Below are 15,664 nucleotides of genomic sequence, written 5' to 3' on the forward strand. Positions count from 1 at the left end.
GAATTCGCTCCGGGACTCAGCTCCAAAGCGCCGACAGCCAGCGCCGGCGAACGGCTTCTCCGCGCTGGCTGTCGCCGCTTTCGAGCTGAGTCCCGGAGCGAATTCGCTCCGGGACTCAGCTCCAAAGCGCCGACAGCCAGCGCCGGCGAACGGCTTCTCCGCGCTGGCTGTCGCCGCTTTCGAGCTGAGTCCCGGAGCGAATTCGCTTCAGGACTCAGCTCGAAAGCAGCGAGAATGAACGGCGTGGGCGGGCGAAGGGCGGGCGGCAGCGAGGAGTTTGCGTGGGCGGTGGGGAAACTCCTTGCTGATGCCCGCTGCTCGCCCTCCCGCCAGCAAGAGGGGGAAGACCCAGGGAAGCCGCCCAGCAGCTGATCTGCCGGGCGCTATCTACGCATGCGTGCCCATAGAAAAAAAAGGGCACACATGCGCAGATGGTGTTTTGACTTCCGGGTTGAAAAATCGCAAATTACCCTGTTCGCAATGGTCGGGGACGCAATAACCGGGGTATTACTGTAATACCTCGTCTTACGAACCTAATTGGTTCCGGAAGTAGGTTCGTAAGGCGAAACGTTTGTAAGATGAAACATTGTTTCCCATCGACTGGTCGGACGTCTTCGTGACGTCAAAGCTCCACCCATGGAATTCCCTATTGGGATTCCCCACCTCCTTTCTAGCCTCCAGATCGGCCGAAAACGCCGCTGCCGATCGCAAAAACGGCGCTCCCCTGAGCGGCACCGCCCGGCTGTAACCTTCTGAAACAGCTGGGCGCTTCTCGGCGGCCTCTGGAACCCGAACCCGAATTTCGAGGTTTGGCGTTCAGGAGAACGCCGAGAAGCCCCCCAGCTGTTTCAGAAGGTGACAGCTGGGCGGCGGCGCTTCTCAGCAGCCTCCCGAACCCGAACCCGAAAAGTTTGGGTTCTGGAGAACACGGAGAAGCCCCCCGGCTGTTTTAAAAGGTGACAGCCAGGTGGTGGCGCCCAGCGGGGCGCCATTTTGCGATCTGCAGTGGGTTCGTAAGCCGAAAAATGTTCATAAGAAGAGGCAAAAAATTTCCGAATCCCGGGTTCGCATCACGAGGTACCACTGTATTAGCCCTTTTGGCTGCTCATGTTTAAGTGATCATCCAATCAGACTTCCAAGGTCTTTTGAGCCAGGTTTCATGTAATCTGTTTTTCCTGCTGAGGTGTAAAATCTTACTCTTTTCCACACTTTCATTTTGTTAGATTCAACCTTGTCTCATTTGGATCAAAAAGACACAATACAGTAGTACCTCTAGATACGAGCTGCTCCACATGCGAGTATTCCAAGTTACGAGCTACGACGCGAGCAAAATTTCTGTTCGACACCCGAGCTCAAATTCGGGATACGAGCCGAGCTTCCACTAGATTGCACAAGAATCTCCTTGCTTCCAGTTATCTCGGCGCGAAAAACAAAGTCTAAAGGCATTCGTTCGAGATGCGAGTTGATCGACTTACGAGCTCGGGTCTGGAACGAATTAAACTTGTATGTCAAGGTACCACTGTATACATATACACAGAAATCTACAGAGACATGGTGAGTTGGTGGTTAGAATGCAGTACTACAGGCTAATTGCCTACAGCCAGGAGTTTGATCCTGACCGACTCATGGTTGATTCAGTCTTTTTTTCCTTCTGAAGTCACTAAAACGAGGGCCCAGATTGCTGGACACCATTAGCTGACTTTCTAATCTGTTCAGAACATGTGGTAAAGCATTGTGCAGTGGTATATACTGGTAAATCTAGTGAAATTGCTATTGCAATATAGTTCCGAGCGTGGATCTTTTCATGAGAAGACAACCGTTCTGAGCAAAGACCTTTCCATATTCGATCCATTTATATGACTACTCTCAGGTGGATCATTTTATGGGAAGTGAGGTTACTTTTTTGAGCAAAGGTCTTTCCACACTCTGTGCATTTATAAGGCTTCTCTCCTGTGTGGATCCTTTTATGGGAAATAAGATTACATCTATGAGAAAAGGCATTCCCACATTCTGTGCATTTAAACGGCTTTTCTCCTGAGTGGATCTTTTTGTGGCTTGTAAGTCCACTGCCATGAGTAAATGTCTTTCCACACTCCGAGCATTTGAATGGTTTCTCTCCTGAGTGGGTCTTTTTGTGGCTTTTAAGTCCACTGCCATGAGTAAACGTCTTTCCACACTCCGAGCATTTGAATGGTTTCTCTCCTGTGTGGAGTTTTTTGTGGTTTCTAAGGCCACTGCTCTGACTAAACATCTTCCCACACTCCATGCATTTATATGGTTTCTCTCCTGAGTGGGTCTTTTTGTGGCTGCGTAGTCCATTGCCATCAAGAAACGTTTTTCCACACTCCATGCATTTATACGGCTTCTCTCCTGTGTGCATCGTTTTGTGGGAAATAAGATTATGCTTTTGAGCAAAGGTCTTTCCACACTCTATACATTTATACGGCTTCTCCCCTGTGTGGATCATCTTATGGGAAATAAGATTACTTCTTTGAGCAAAGGTCTTTCCACAATCCATGCATTTATACGGTTTCTCCCCTGTGTGGATCATCTTGTGGGAAGTAAGTGTACTGCTATAAGCAAAGGTCTTTCCACACTCCATGCATTTATATGGTTTCTCCCCTGTGTGACTTCTTTTATGGGAAATAAGACTACATCTATGAGCAAAGGTATTTCCACATTCTGCGCATTTAAATGGCTTTTCGCCTGAGTGTATCATTTTGTGTCTTCTAAATCCACTGCCATGAGTAAACATCTTTCCACATTCCATGCAATTAAATGGTTTCTCTCCTGTGTGGAGCTTTTTGTGGCTTCGAAGTCCACTGCCGTGAGTAAAGGTCTTTCCACACTCCGTGCATTTAAATGTTTTCTCGCCTGTGTGAAGCATTTTGTGACTTCTAAGTCCACTGCTAAGAGTAAATGCCTTTCCACACTCCATGCATTTATATGGCTTTTCATCTGTGTGGATCTTCTTATGGGAAATAAGATTACGTTTTTGAGCAAAGATCTTTCCACACTCCATGCATTTATAGGGCTTCTCATCTGTGTGGATCTTCTTATGGGAAATAAGATTACGTTTTTGAGCAAAGGTCTTTCCACACTCCATGCATTTATACGGCTTCTCCCCTGTGTGGTTCATCTTATGGGAAATAAGATTACGTTTTTCCGCAAAGTCCCTTCCACACTCCATGCATTTATACGGCTTCTCTCCTGTGTGGATCATCTTATGGGAAATAAGATTACGTTTTTCCGCAAAGGCCTTTCCACACTCCATACATTTATATGGCTTGTCCCCTGTGTGGATCTTTCTATGGCTACTAAGCCTACTTGTATGAGCAAAGGTCTTTCCACATACCACACATTTATATGGCTTCTCCCCAGTGTGAATCCTTTCATGGGAAGTAAGTTGTCTGCTTGTTCTAAAACAGTTTCCACATTCCAAACATTTATAAGGCTTCCCTTTTGTGTCAATTGCTTTTTGAGAGGTAAGAAAATTATTTCCAAGAGAAAAAATGAATGCCCCGTTATAATTTTGTCCATTGTGTCTTCTTATAGCATCGTCTCCTTCATTTTGAATTAAATAATATTCATTTAATGGTACTTTAGCTTTGATCAGCTTCACATTTTCCCCAGTATATTTTTTCCTTATTTTCCCTTGTTGGGCAAGAATGTCCTGCATCAGAGCATCAGTAGAAGAAGAGCTTTCTTGATTCCAATCCTTGGACTGGTTTCCCTCATGGCTTTCGAATTCCATTCGAATTCCAAACCTCTCCCTTACATCTTTAGCATCAATCACTTGGAACAGTTCATAGGAATCTTGATTCTCCTGCCCACCTTCAAAGCAAAAGGGAAATGAAAATGATAACAGGGTTAGAGAAAAAGATCAAAATATAGAAAGCCAAGTGAACTTTTCCAAAATTCCATTAGATTGCATGTTTGTATACTTAAAGTAGTGTGAAATAGGCAGGATGGTTTCTATAGTTCTGAAAGCTTTGTAAATACAGTGTTCCCTCGATTTTCGCGGGGGATGCGTTCCGAGACCGCCCGCGAAAGTCGAATTTCCGCAAAGTAGAGATGCGGAAGTAAACACACTATTTTGGGCTATGAACAGTGTCACAAGCCTTCCCTTAACATTTTAAACCCCTAAATTACCATTTCCCATTCCCTTAGCAACCATTTAGATTATTACTCACCATGTTTATTTATTAAAGTTTATTAAAAAAAATATTTATTAAAGGCGACGAAAGTTTGGCGATGACGTATGATGTCATCGGGCCGGAAAAACCGTGGTATAGGGGAAAAAACGCAAAGTATTTTTTAATTAATATTTTTTTAAAAACCGTGGTATAGACGTTTCGCGAAGTTCGAACCCGCGAAAATCGAGGGAACACTGTACCTAGAAAATGTGGGTCAAAGAAACAATGATAATTTGGAGTACAGATTTGGGGTACAATATTGAATTAAACAAATGGGAAGATCTCTGGAATAGAAATTTGAAACTGAGCTTAGTTGACTCGTATAAACAAAACTCATACAAGATGTTTTATGGGTGGCATCTCCTACCAACAAGATTAGCAAAGATGGATACAAAGGTATCGTTGGTTTGTTGGAAGTGAGGGATGTCACCCAGTACTTATTATCATATGTGGTGGAAATGTCATAAATCACAAAAATTTTGGATAACAATAAAACATTGGTTGGTAAAAATATTGAACATGCAATTGGACTTAAAGCCAGAGCTTTTTCTACTAGGGATAACAAAGAACACGTATAAGAAAAACGGCACCTATTTAATGCTGCATATTTTGGCCAACTATGCCCAACATTGGAAGAACAGGAATATACCCACAGAAGAAGAAGTTCCATATAGGAACATATAGGTCGGTCGCAGTCGGTGTTAGTGGGGGGTCAGAGGTCGACCTCAAGGTTACTCCCTTGTGGGGTGCCTCAGGGGTTGGTCCTCTCCCCCCTGCTATTCAATATCTACATAATAACCGCTGGGTGAGATCATCCAAGGGCTTGGGGTGAGGTATCATCAGTACGCAGATGATACCCAGCTGTACATCTCCACCCCAAGAAAGGGGAGCCAGTTGGGGAAAGTGGAGGGTGTTTCAATGCAAACCTTCTCCCATCTGCTACATGGTCCCTGTTTCTCCCCCCACCAAAATTCCGAGCTTTAATTTCTTTCCTAATGGGTTTGAACACATTATTCACTTTTACATTGATTCCTATGGGAAAAATTGCTGCTTCTTACGAATTTTTCTTCTTACGGAACCTGGTTACGGAACAAATTAAGTTCGTAGATAGAGGTACCACTGTAGTTGTTTCCCTCACCGGCATCTAGAAGCACCCTGCATGCCATTTTTGGGGCTGCCAAAGCCTCTCTGCATCCCGTTTGTACCCTCACTGAAATTGGGGAGGGGAAAAACAGGCCAGTGGAGGCCTCTGGAGCCCAAAAGCGGGTATATTTTTGGCCTGCAGAGTGCTTCTGGATGCCAGGGAGAGCAAAAACGGGATGCACAGAGGGTTTGAGAGGCCAAACATAGGGCCTGTTCGCTCTAGAAGATGCACAGACATTTCCACCCACTTTTATTATTGGAGGGGGGGGAGTACGTTTTATAATCTGAAAAATATTATTATTATTTTATTATTATTATTATTTATTAGATTTGTATGCCACCCCTCTCCGAAGACTCGGGGCGGCTCACAACAATAACAAAAACAATGTAAAAAACAAATCTAATAATTTAAAAAACACTAAAAACCCCATTATTAAAAGCAAACACACATACAGACATTCCATGTATAAACTGTATAGGGCCGGGGGAGATGTGTCAGTTCCCCCATGCCTGACGACAAAGATGGGTCTTAAGAGCTTTACGAAAGGCAAGGAGGGTGGGGGCAACTCTGATATCTGGGGGGAGTTGGTTCCAAAGGGTCGGGGCCGCCACAGAAAAGGTTCTTCCCCTGGGTCCCGCCAAACGACATTGTTTAGTTGACGGGACCCGGAGAAGGCCAACTCTGTGGGACCTAACTGGTCGCTGGGATTCGTGCGGCAGAAGGCGGTCCCAGAGATATTCTGGTCCGGCAGAAGGCGGTCCCGGAGATATTCTGATATGCTAAGATCCGGTGGAGTGGGGTGGAGGAAGAGGTAGGTTGAATGTTCTGCTATCATTCGTAAGGATGAACAACGGCTGTGATGCTGCAACACCTATAATTTTGGGACGGGGTCTCAAGTACTTGGAGGAGGGCTAGTCGTACATGTAACGGTCACTAAGTGAACTTTCATAACTCGAGGATTACCGGTACCCTAGGATGCTCTGAGTCACACTGCATAAAGCCTTTGTTCTTGAATTGAGTGTGATAGTTCTGTTCTCACACAATTTTGGAGGTTTCAGAGGACAAATGACAACACATTCTTCTCACATGACCTCCAGAAGATGCATAAAAGCACAGGTCATTCTTTTCAGCATCCACAGATAAGTTCAAATAGAAATGGAAAAATACAGATAGGAAATGGCACATAAAGCATCTAAGCAAAGAGACATTGACTCTTTCCTTCCTTGGAGCACGAGAAGGCCAGATCCTTTCCTTCTCCCCCCCCCCCAGGAGACGAGATCTCTGTGGTGGCCCGGACCCTCTGAAACCAGCTCCCACTGGAGATTAGAATTGCCCCCACCCTCCTTGCCTTTCGTAAACTCCTCAAAACCCACCTCTGCCATCAGGCATGGGGGAATTGAGACATCTCCCCCGAGCCTATACAGTTTATGCATGGTATGTTTCTGTGTGTACGTTTTTGCTTTTTAATAAGGGGGTTTTAGTGACTTTTAAATTATTAAGTTTGTTGTATGTTGTTTTATTGCTGTTGTGAGCCGCCCCGAGTCTGCGGAGAGGGGCGGCATACAAATCTATTAAATAACAACAACAACAATAATAATAACAGAATAATAATAGAAACAGATGAAACAATCGATCACATACTCAGCTGCTGCAAAACGATCGCACAGACTGACTACAAGCATAGACATGATGCTGTGGCACAGATGATCCACTGGAACTTGTGCCGGAACTACCATTTACCAGTGGCAAAGAACTGGTGGGACCATAAGCCCGAAAAAGTGGTCGAAAATGAGCAAGCAAAACTACTGTGGGACTCCCGACTTCAGACTGACCGAATTCTGAAGCATAACACACCAGACATTGTGATCGTGGAGAAAAAGAAAGTATGGATCATCGACATCACAATCCAGGAGACAGCAGAATTGAGGAGAAGCAGCTAGAGACATTAGTGAAATACGAAGATCTAAAAACCGAGCTGCAACGACTCTGGCATAAGCCCGTGAAAGTGGTCCCAGTGGTACTTGGCACGCTGGGCGCAGTGCCAAAGGATCTCAGCGGACATTTGAAAACCATCGGAATTGACAAAATCTCCATCTGTCAATTGCAAAAGGCCGCTTTACTGGGATCCGCAAACGCTTGGGAAGCGCCCGACTGGTGATGAAATACGAAATCCAGCATAGTGATCTCGTTTGCCGTGTTGTATTGAAATAATATTAATAATATTCATCATCATCATCATCATCATCATCTCATAATAATGTTTTCTAAAATAAAATATAATCTGTCTTCTTGAACTCTTTGACTGGGGACTATAAAACTCTTACCGAGAGAGACCACGTTCCTATGGTTTTCCAGCATGACTTCCGAATGCAGCGCTTTCTGATCAGGATCCAGCTGAGACCATTCCTCCTCAGAGAAAGACACAGCCACCTCCTCGAAGGACACAGGACCCTCCTGAACACGGAAAAAAGAACAGGTGGATTCACAATATCTGTTCATCTTCATCAATGATTTAGACAAGAGGATAGAAGGGGAACGCATCAAATTTGCAGATAAGGCCAAATTGAAAGGGATACCAACACTCCAGAAGATAAGATCAAGATATAGAAACATAGAAGACTGACGGCAGAAAAAGACCTCATGGTCCATCTAGTCTGCCCTTATACTATTTCCTGTATTTTATCTTACAATGGATATATGTTTATCCCAGGCATGTTTAAATTCAGTGACTGTGGATTAACCAACCACGCCTGCTGGAAGTTTGTTCCAAGGATCTACTACTCTTTCAGTAAAATAATATTGTCTCATGTTGTTTTTGATCTTTCCCCCAACTAACTTCAGATTGTGTCCCCTTGTTCTTGTGTTCACTTTCCTATTAAAAACACTTCCCTCCTGGACCTTATTTAACCCTTTAACATATTTAAATGTTTCGATCATGTCCCCCCTTTTCCTTCTGTCCTCCAGACTATACAGATTGAGTTAATGAAGTCTTTCCTGATACGTTTTATACTTAAGACCTTCCACCATTCTTGTAGCCCGTCTTTGGACACGTTCAATTTTGTCAATATCTTTTTGTAGGTGAGGTCTCAAGAACTGAACCCAGTATTCGAAATGTGGTCACACCAATGCTCTATATAAGGGGATCACAATCTCCCTCTTCCTGCTTGTTATACCTCTAGCTATGCAGCCAAGCATCCTATTTGCTTTTCCTACTGCCCGACCACACTGTAGAAGGATTGACAGATCAGGCCCCATGTAACAAAATGAAATCAACAATGAGAAATATTAACACTTAGGAAACCCAAATGCACTGGCATAGGGTAGGTCAGTGGTGATAAATCTTTCTTGGGTCATGTGCCAAAAGGCTGTGTGTGCACAAACCCTTCCCCACACACAAGTGTACCCCGGTGCTGCCCCTGCCCGTGCCATAGGTTTGCCATCACAGTAATAGGTGATAACCTGGCTCAATAGTAGTAAGTGCAACAAGGATCTTGGAGTCCTAGTGGACAACCATTTAAACATAAGTCAGCATTATGCTACAGTTGCTAAAAAATATATATCCCCAAATAAAATCAGGCTGCAATACGGGAGGGATAGAATCAAGATGACATGAAGTGAATATAACATCCAGCATTGGTTGTGTTGTGGATAGCTCTGGCCCAGCTCCTGCCCCAAGGACTGTGGATGTGGGGGAGACATCCACATGCTGCAGGCCTGTTTTGCCCCCGGTGGAATCTGCTGATGAAGGCTCCTCTGACCAAGAAGACATGAGTGACAGGGAGGAGGAGAGTGTGGCAGACAGCTCAGAAGGAGATCAATTCTCTCGCTCCTCCTTGGATTCAGAACAAGAGTTAATGATACAGCCACACATGCGGAGAGCGATGCATAGGCAGCAACAACTGAGAGATTATTATCAAAGAAAATGAGGCCACCTGTGGTTGGTTGGGGCTGTGGTCATTAGTGAGGCTGCTATAAATAGCAGCCTGTGGATTTGGCCATTGTGGAGGATTATCTGATCGTTGTGTTTCGTGACTGATTTACTGACTTTGACCTTTTGTGTGCTGATTTTTCCCTGCTTTGAAACTAACCCAGAGCAAAGTGTGTTTCACTTTGTGAAAGAAGAAGGACTGTGAATTGCCTCACAGCTGCAAGCTAAGTATTACAGAACTAATAGGGGACTTGTACAAATTACCAGTTTGTTTGGAGACGGGTGCTCTTTGCTATACCAAAAGAGGGCTTGGTTTAAGTGAATTTTCATTACAAAGAACATTGTTTTGAATTTTCAAACGTGTGTGTGTGTCTGAAATTTGTACCTATGAATTTTCAAACGTGTGTGTGTCTGAAATTTGTACCTGTGAATTTTTGGGAGGAGTCTACCAGAGAGCCCGACAGAACAGGTTGCTATGATCTAAAAAAGATCTTGAGACTCTAGAAAGACCACAGAAAGGAGCAACAAAAATTATTAGTGGACTGGAGGCTAAAACATATAAAGAACGGTTGCTGGAATTGGGTATGTCTACTTTCATGAAAAGAAGGACAAGGGGGTGATATGAGAGCAGTGTTCCAAGAAGGAATGGAGGGAAATTATTCAAGGAAAGAACCAACCTACAAGTAAGAGAAATTTCCTGACAGGGAGAACAATTAAGTGAACGAACTTCAGTCAACGACGCAGTGAAAGTGATGTGCCGGTGCCTGGAGGCTGTTAGGGTCTGGATGGGTGTCAACAGACACAAACTCAACCCGGATACGACGGAGTGGCTGTGGGTTCTGCCTCCCAAGGACAATTCCATCTGTCCGCCCATAACCTTGGGGGGGGGGAATTATTGACCCCCTCAGAGAGGGTACGAAACTTGGGCGTCCTCCTCGATACACAGCTCACATTAGAGAAACATCTTTCAGCTTTGGTGAGAGGGGCGTTTGCCCAGGTTCGCCTGGTGCACCAGTTGCGGCCCTATCTGGACCGGGACTCACTGCTCACAGTCACTCATTCCCTCATCACCTCGAGATTCGACTATTGTAACGCTCTCTACATGGGGCTACCTTTGAAGAGTGTTTGGAAACTTCAGATCGTGCAGAATGCAACTGCGAGAGCAATCATGGGCTTCCCTAGGTATGCCCATGTTACACCAACACTCCGCAGTCTGCATTTGTTGCCGATCAATTTCCGGTCACAATTTAAAGTGTTGGTTATGACCTATAAAGCCCTTCATGGCATCGGACAAGAATATCTCCGGGACCGCCTTCTGCCACACGAATCCCAGCGACCGGTTAGGTCCCACAGAGTGGGTCTTCTCCGGGTCCCGTCAACTAAACAATGTCGTCTGGCAGTACCCAGGGGAAGAGCCTTCTCTGTGGCGACCCCGACCCTCTGGAACCAGCTCCCCCCTGAGATTAGAACTGCCCCCACCCTCCTTGCCTTTAGTAAACTCCTTAAAACCCACCTCTGCTGTCAGGCCTGGGGGAATTGAGACATCTCCCCCGGGCCTATACAATTCATGTATGGTATGTTTGCGTGTATGTCTGCTTTAATAATGGGTTTTTAAAAATGTTTTTAAATTATTAGATTTGTCTTGAATTGTTTTATTGTTGTTGCGAGCCGCCCCGAGTCTACGGAGAGGGGCCGCATACAAATCTTATAAATTAATTAATTAATCAATGGGATGACTTGCCTCCAGAAATTGGGGGTGCTCCAACACTGGAGGTGTTTATGAAGAAATTGGAAAGCCATTTATCTAATATCTTTTCTCTTTCTTACTTGATTTGGAAGTTCAACCGCTGTTTGATCTCCATCATAAAAATCGGAAAGCTTCATTCTTTGTCTCTCTGCAAGGGATAAATAATTTCAAAATGCATAATTAACAAAATCGGAGGAGGTATTCTATAAAAGAGAAGAAACAACGAAGGTAGGACAGATGGGCAATTGGAAGATGTCCCATTACCTTCTGTGGTGTCCTGACATGGATCTTCCCAAGGGATCCTTCTGAAAAATAGCTCCTGGGGGGGATTTGATGGATTCACCTTTCCCTCAGGATCTCCGATCTCCAGAGTGCAGCATTTCAACTAGGGGGATGGAAAGAAGCAGCAGAAATAATTTCCACCACAAAACATAAAGTGGATTCTTATATTTGGAACACAACCTCAAAGGCCCCAATATCTATCATAGAAACATAGACGACTGATGGCAGAAAAAGACCTCAGGATCCATCTAGTCTGCCCTTATACTATTTCCTGTATTTTATCTTAGGATGGATATATGTTTATCCCAGGCGTGTTTAAATTCAGTTACTGTGGATTTACCAGCCACGTCTGCTGGAAGTTTGTTCCAAGGATCTACTACTCTTTCAGTGAAATATTTTCTCACATTGCTTTTGATCTTTCCCCCAACTAACTTCAGATTGTGTCCCCTTGTTCTTGTGTTCACTTTCCTATTAAAAACACTTCCCTCCTGAACCTTATTTAACCCTTTAACATATTTAAATGTTTCGATCATGTCCCCCCTTTTCCTTCTGTCCTCCAGACTATACAGATTGAGTTCATGAAGTCTTTCCTGATACGTTTTATGCTTAAGACCTTCCACCATTCTTGTAGCCCGTCTTTGGACCCATTCAATTTTGTCAATATCTTTTTGTAGGCGAGGTCTGCAGAGCTGGACACAGTACTCCAAATGTGGTCTCACCAGCGCTCTATATAAGGGGATCACAATCTCCCTCTTCCTGCTTGTTATACCTCTAGCTATGCAGCCAAGCATCCTACTTGCTTTCCCTACCGCCCGACCACACTGCTCACCCATTTTGAGACTGTCAGAAATCACTACCCCTAAATCCTTCTCTTCTGAAGTTTTTGCTAACACAGAACTGCCAATACAATACTCAGATTGAGGATTCCTTTTCCCCAAGTGCATTATTTTACATTTGGAAACATTAAACTGCAATTTCCATTGCTTTGACCATTTATCTATCCGGGAAGTTGAGTGACAAAACAGAACAATGTCCTACAAAAATTAGTGAATTGCCACATATTATGAACGTCCAATAAGTTTGGGATGGAGGGGTGAAGTATTCAAAGACATTATTTATTCTCTTCTGAGCTCCCTAAAGTGTCTCACCTGCAACTGGACCTGCTCCTTCTGCTCCTCCGCCTGGCTCAGGAGGAGGCCTTCCGCCAGGGCCACCGCTTGGGAGCTGGTCTCTGCTCCACACTCACGCACCCAGCCCTCCACCTCTGGGGGCAGAAGGGACAGGAGCTGCTCCAGAACCACCAGGTCCAGCATCTGGGCTTTGGTGTGCTTCTCTGGCCTCAGCCATCGCCTGCAAAAGCCGTGGAGTCGGCTGCAAATTCCTCGGGGACCCTCAGCCTCCCGGTATTGGATGGAGTTCCAGGGCTGAACTTCTGAAGGGAGGATGGATCCTTCCTCCAGGATCTTCTGCCCAGGTCTTGTCCAGAGCTTCCCTCTATTCCGAGGCTGAGCAGCTGAAGGGCCATCTCCACTTCCCTCCTTTGCAAAAGGTGGGGTCTCCATCCTTTGTCTCTTCTGCAGGACAACTCCAAATCGGTCCAAGGGCTCTTGGAGGTCTCCAGATGCCTTTTCCGTCAAAGGACCATTTCTTGGTTATTATTAAATTATTCTGCTCGTTTTTCCTCAAAGGGAAAAAAAAAATGCCTTGCAAAGACCACAAACGGCTTCGGGTTTCTGTATACGAAAGAAAAATCAACACCAAGAATTAGCAAGTAGAATTTAGCCCAGTGAAGGGCTACCCAAATTTTTACTACCACACTGTCGGCGTGGCTCATGCATTTTGTTTCAACATCTTTCAGTGCAAATGGCTGTTAGAAACATAGAAACATAGAAGACTGACGGCAGAAAAAGACCTCCTGGTCCATCTAGTCTGCCCTTATACTATTTCCTGAATTTTATCTTAGGGTGGATATATGTTTATCCCAGGCATGTTTAAATTCAGTTACTGTGGATTTACCCACTATGTCTCCTGGAAGTTTGTTCCAAGGATCTACTACTCTTCCAGTGAAATAATATTTTCTCACGTTGCTTTTGATCTTTCCCCCAACTAACTTCATATTGTGTCCCCCTTGTTCTTGTGTTCACTTTCCTATTAAAAACACTTCCCTCCTGAACCTTATTTAACCCTTTAACATATTTAAATGTTTCAGATTGAGTTCATTGTCTTTCCTGATACGTTTTATGCTTAAGACCTTCCACCATTCTTGTAGCCTGTCTTTGGACCCGTTCAATTTTGTCAATCTCTTTTTGTAGGTGAGGTCTCCAGAACTGAACACAGTATTCCAAATGTGGTCTCACCAGCGCTCTATATAAAGTGATCACAATCTCCCTCTTCCTACTTGTTATACCTCTAGCTATGCAGCCAAGCATCTTACTTGCTTTCCCTACCGCCTGACTGCACTGTTGACCCATCTTGAGACTGTCAGAAATCACTACCCCTAAATGCTTCTCTTCTGAAGTTTTTGCTAATACAGAACTGCCAATACAATACTCAGATTGTTCTGGGGTGGAGCTCCATTTTCGCCACCCCACTGCCTTCCCCCCTCCCCATCCTGGCAGTAGCCCACCCCTGATTAGCTACTATATAAAGGGTATGTACACACCCGCATGCACAGCTCTTCAAAAATGATGCACACTCAACATCATTTACCGTGATAGGAAAAAAACACCCAGAGCCCAGAAGGGGGAAAAAAAGGGGGGGGGATCTAAATTTTGCTACTGCTCTAGAACAGTGTTTCCCAACCTTGGCCGCTTGAAGATATCTGGACTTCAACTCCCAGAATTCCCCAGCCAGATATTTCACCAGAAGAGCCCTTCACTCTTCCACTCGAAACAGAATGCCCTACGAGAATAGACTAACAATCCTGGGCCTGGAAAGCCTAGAACTACGGCGCCTAAAACACGATTTGAGTATTGCCCACAAGATCATATGCTGCAACGTCCTACCGGTCAATGACTACTTCAGCTTCAACCGCAACAACACAAGAGCACGCAACAGATTCAAACTCAATACGAACCGCTCCAAACTTGACTGTAAAAAATATGACTTCAGCAACCGAGTTATCGGAGCGTGGAACTCATTGCCGGACTCAATTGTGTCGACCCCTAATCCCCAACATTTTTCCCTTGGACTCTCCACGACTGACCTCCAGGTTCCTAAGAGGCCAGTAAGGGGTGTATATAAGTGCACTGGTGTGCCTTCCGTCCCCTGTCCAATGGTCTTTCCTCTCTTTTACCTATCATATATATTTTCTTCCTTTCTTATATCCTCTCCTCTAAGTTCACTTTCACCCTCTTTTATATTATCACATGTCTATTTTTTCCCTATGTACTTGTGTATTGGACAAATGAATAAATAAATAAATAAACAAACCTGACCATACCCGTAGAAGCCCACCTCTGATTTAGCCCCCGAATGACCTTCGCTCAGCCTGCCCTGAGGGAGAAGCGGAGAGCATGGGGCCTGGGAAGAGGGCCCTCCCCCTCACCTGGTTGTCCTCCCGCCAGACTCTCCCGCAGCCTTTCGGCCTTCGGCAGATCTCCCGGGTTTAAGGAGAGCAAGTGCAGTGTCCTAGAGAGGCCAGGCTTAGTGATGTCACTTCCTTCGCAGACTCTTCTGGAAAGTCAGTTGTGACTCGCCCTCCAGTGGACCAGTGGGGAAGTGCCTGCAGTTCGCTTTCCTTGGCAGAGAAAGTCCTGGCTCTGCCGGCAGGTCTGGGGGGCATGAATTGTACGTCTTTCATGGCCAAACTATGTATGTATGTATGTATGTATGTATGTATGTATGTATGTATGTATGTATGTATGTATGTATGTATGTATCTATGTATCTATGTATCTATGTATCTATGTATCTATGTATCTATGTATCTATGTATCTATGTATCTATGCATGTATCTATGTATGTATCTATGTATAATAATACTAATTATTATTATTATTATTATTATATATTATTATACATTATTATACATACATACATACATACATACATTATATTATATTTATTATATTTATTATATATTATTATTATATTATATATTATTATTATATATTATATTATTATTAAATAATAGTATGTATGTATATTATTATTATTATTATTATTATTATTATTATTATTATTATTATGTCAATACAACACAGCAAACAAGATCACTATGCTGGATTTCATATTTCATCCCCAGTCGGGCGCTTCCCAGGCACCTAGGACTGCATGATGTAGCAGCGAATTATGTTTGCCGATCCCAGCCTTTTGCAATTGACAGATGGAGATTTTGTCAATTCCGATGGCTTGAAAATTCTGG

General features: G+C 44.2%; 1 protein-coding gene across 4 annotated transcripts; it reads right to left on the bottom strand.

Moving 5' to 3' along the window:
* Positions 1-983: 983 nt before the first annotated feature.
* LOC139162885 (zinc finger protein 665-like) lies at positions 984-14,912 on the bottom strand. Of its 4 annotated transcripts, none has more exons than XM_070743784.1 (6): positions 14,845-14,912; positions 12,446-13,030; positions 11,280-11,400; positions 11,096-11,163; positions 7,665-7,794; positions 984-3,834 (listed from the first exon to the last, which is right to left on the bottom strand). In XM_070743784.1, the coding sequence occupies exons 2-6, from the start codon at positions 12,857-12,859 to the stop codon at positions 1,853-1,855; spliced, it is 2,715 nt and encodes a 904-aa protein (XP_070599885.1). In that variant the 5' UTR covers positions 12,860-13,030; positions 14,845-14,912; the 3' UTR covers positions 984-1,852. The 4 variants fall into 4 exon arrangements, with proteins under 4 accessions (XP_070599885.1, XP_070599884.1, XP_070599881.1 ...); XM_070743783.1 differs by having other exon boundaries at positions 14,754-14,912; XM_070743780.1 differs by having other exon boundaries at positions 14,740-14,912.
* Positions 14,913-15,664: the final 752 nt, after the last annotated feature.

Source organism: Erythrolamprus reginae, chromosome 2 (assembly GCF_031021105.1).
Source record: "Erythrolamprus reginae isolate rEryReg1 chromosome 2, rEryReg1.hap1, whole genome shotgun sequence".
Classification (NCBI taxonomy): Eukaryota; Metazoa; Chordata; class Lepidosauria; order Squamata; family Dipsadidae; genus Erythrolamprus; species Erythrolamprus reginae.